Source organism: Sceloporus undulatus, unplaced genomic scaffold (assembly GCF_019175285.1).
Source record: "Sceloporus undulatus isolate JIND9_A2432 ecotype Alabama unplaced genomic scaffold, SceUnd_v1.1 scaffold_14582, whole genome shotgun sequence".
Lineage (NCBI taxonomy): Eukaryota > Metazoa > Chordata > Lepidosauria > Squamata > Phrynosomatidae > Sceloporus > Sceloporus undulatus.
The window spans coordinates 1-2,083 of record NW_024817499.1 but is presented as its reverse complement, the minus strand read 5'-3'; the positions used below and the strand labels follow the sequence as shown (position 1 = coordinate 2,083).

Below are 2,083 nucleotides of genomic sequence, written 5' to 3'. Positions count from 1 at the left end.
TGAACTCCATGAAGCCTTCTTCACGTCCTTTTGGTAGTGAGTTCAACAAGTTAATTCTGTGTAGAATGAAGTGTTTATTTCTTTATTCTTTTGCCAATAAGCATCTTCCAAGGAAATAACAACCTGAAGCTTATTTTTTTGAATAAGGTCATTACTGGGATGTTGTGGCTAGAACTCAGCTGAGTCAAGGCTTACCTTCTCTTGATCAAAACCTCCTTTGAGTCTGTCTCATGAACATGTCTTTATTCTTAGGTGAAAAACAAGAAATTAGTTGAGCTGCTGAGGAGAAAAGTCAGTCTTGCCCAGCCATACGCAGGCGTCTTTCTCAAGAAGGATGACAAGTAAGTTGTAGCTCTGTTCCTTATGCTTCTTAGTGTGTTTTCCTGAAGGACAACAGCATGGGTTTGGGCAAATGGAAGGAGAGACATTGTATTTTCCCCTTCAAAATGTAAAACCACCTGTGTGGTTTTTCTGGATAATGACTTAAAATGAGGGCATATGGCCTTTGCCCAGGTAATGGTAGTCAATACACCCATAGCTAGAGGAGAGTTAAATCCAGCATGATGCTGGGGTGCAATGCAGAGTGTCCTTCCCTTCCTTTCTGCCCTACAGCTCTGGGAGCGCATTTAGTAGGATCCATTTTAAGTCTTCCTGCTCTTCCTTATACCCCAAATTCACAGAAACAAAGTATGTCCCCTTTGTGATACCCAAGCATAGTGTGTGTATGTGCTGAAGCTGTCTGTTTGCTGTCACTATACGTATGCATTGGTTGTGCATGAGTTGAACCCTGAGAGGGTTGCTCTAAGTCCTGCTCTCTGGAGCATCAGAAAACAAGCTTGCTCTTTCTTCCATGTGACATGCTTTCAAATATTTAAACATAGCTATCATGTCTCTTCCCAGCAATGAATCAGATGTTGTGGAGAACCTAAATGAGATATACCAGACAGGGACTTTCGTCCAAATCCACGAGATGCAGGATCTTGGTGACAGGCTGCGTATGATCGTCATGGGGCACCGAAGGTAAATGCAGCCTGAGCTCCACAACTCCCTCTTCTCCCTGGAGGAAAGAAAAGGAGAAAGCCACACAGAGAGAGGAAAACTAGAGCATTGTTGTTTGGGTGGAGAAGCCTTGCATTTTCCTATATCTCTTCTGAAGAGAGTGTGCTGGCAATCAGATGAAAACAAACTTGGTTCTGGTGTTAGGGACTGATATCCACAAACTGCAGTGTTGAATTAGTTTCTAGTGTTCCTCCATCTCAACATATATGCTCTACCTCCAGCTGTGTTTGTGAGAATCCCTTCTGCAGGGCTTCTTAGGAGAGGCATTGACTTAAAATGGGTGCCATAAGTGAGAAGAGCAGCTTTCCAGATCAGCACCTTCATGTCAATCTTCCCCACCCATCCTCGGGCCCTCCCCTCTGATCAGGGTCTTTCTCCAGCCTTTTGCTCTTCTGAGGCACTTTCTTCTCTCTCTCGTTGGCTTCAGGATCCGTATCAACAAACAGCTGGAGGTGGAGGCTGAAGAGGCCGAGACCAAGCCCAAGAGCCGACGGAAGCCAAAGCGTTCCAGGCGGGAGGCAGGGGAGCAGCTGGAGATACAAGACCAAGCTCCAGGAGAAGTGGTGCTGGAGCCCTCGGAGGGCCCTTTGGATGAGGTGCTCATGGTGGAAGTTGACAACGTGGTCCATGAGGACTTCCAGGTCAACGAAGAGGTCAAGGTAAGCAAGGCGACCCAGAAGAGCTGGGGGACAGCAGGTGGTGGGGATAATGAAGACCCCTTCATTATCCAGAATTTGGAGACATGGGCCTGGATGTTGGGGAAGTCCTTGGCAGGGTGGGGTGGGTGGAGCACATCCCAGGGATGGGCAGGGCCAAAGGCAAAATGGGCCAGACTAAAAATGCCAGCCATTCTTTTAGCTTCAAGCTGTTCTTGGCATTAGTGAAGCCTTAGGACAGGAAATCAATGGATTTGGGGGAAGGGTGGCAACCTGGGAAAGTCCTGAAGATGGACCTGGGACCCCCCCGAGGGCAGGTGTTTCCCCTCCTCCTGGCCTGAAAGATTCTCTCAGAGGTCCTGTTTTAA

General features: G+C 47.5%; 1 protein-coding gene across 1 annotated transcript; it reads left to right on the top strand.

The window, feature by feature from the left end:
- Positions 1-146: 146 nt before the first annotated feature.
- Positions 147-1,834, top strand: LOC121918509 (lon protease homolog, mitochondrial-like; the record flags this gene model as incomplete). The annotated part of the gene is made up of 3 exons (XM_042444548.1): positions 147-341; positions 901-1,020; positions 1,487-1,834. Coding segments are annotated over exons 2-3 (398 nt in total), but the record flags the coding sequence as incomplete, so codon positions are not given.
- Positions 1,835-2,083: the final 249 nt, after the last annotated feature.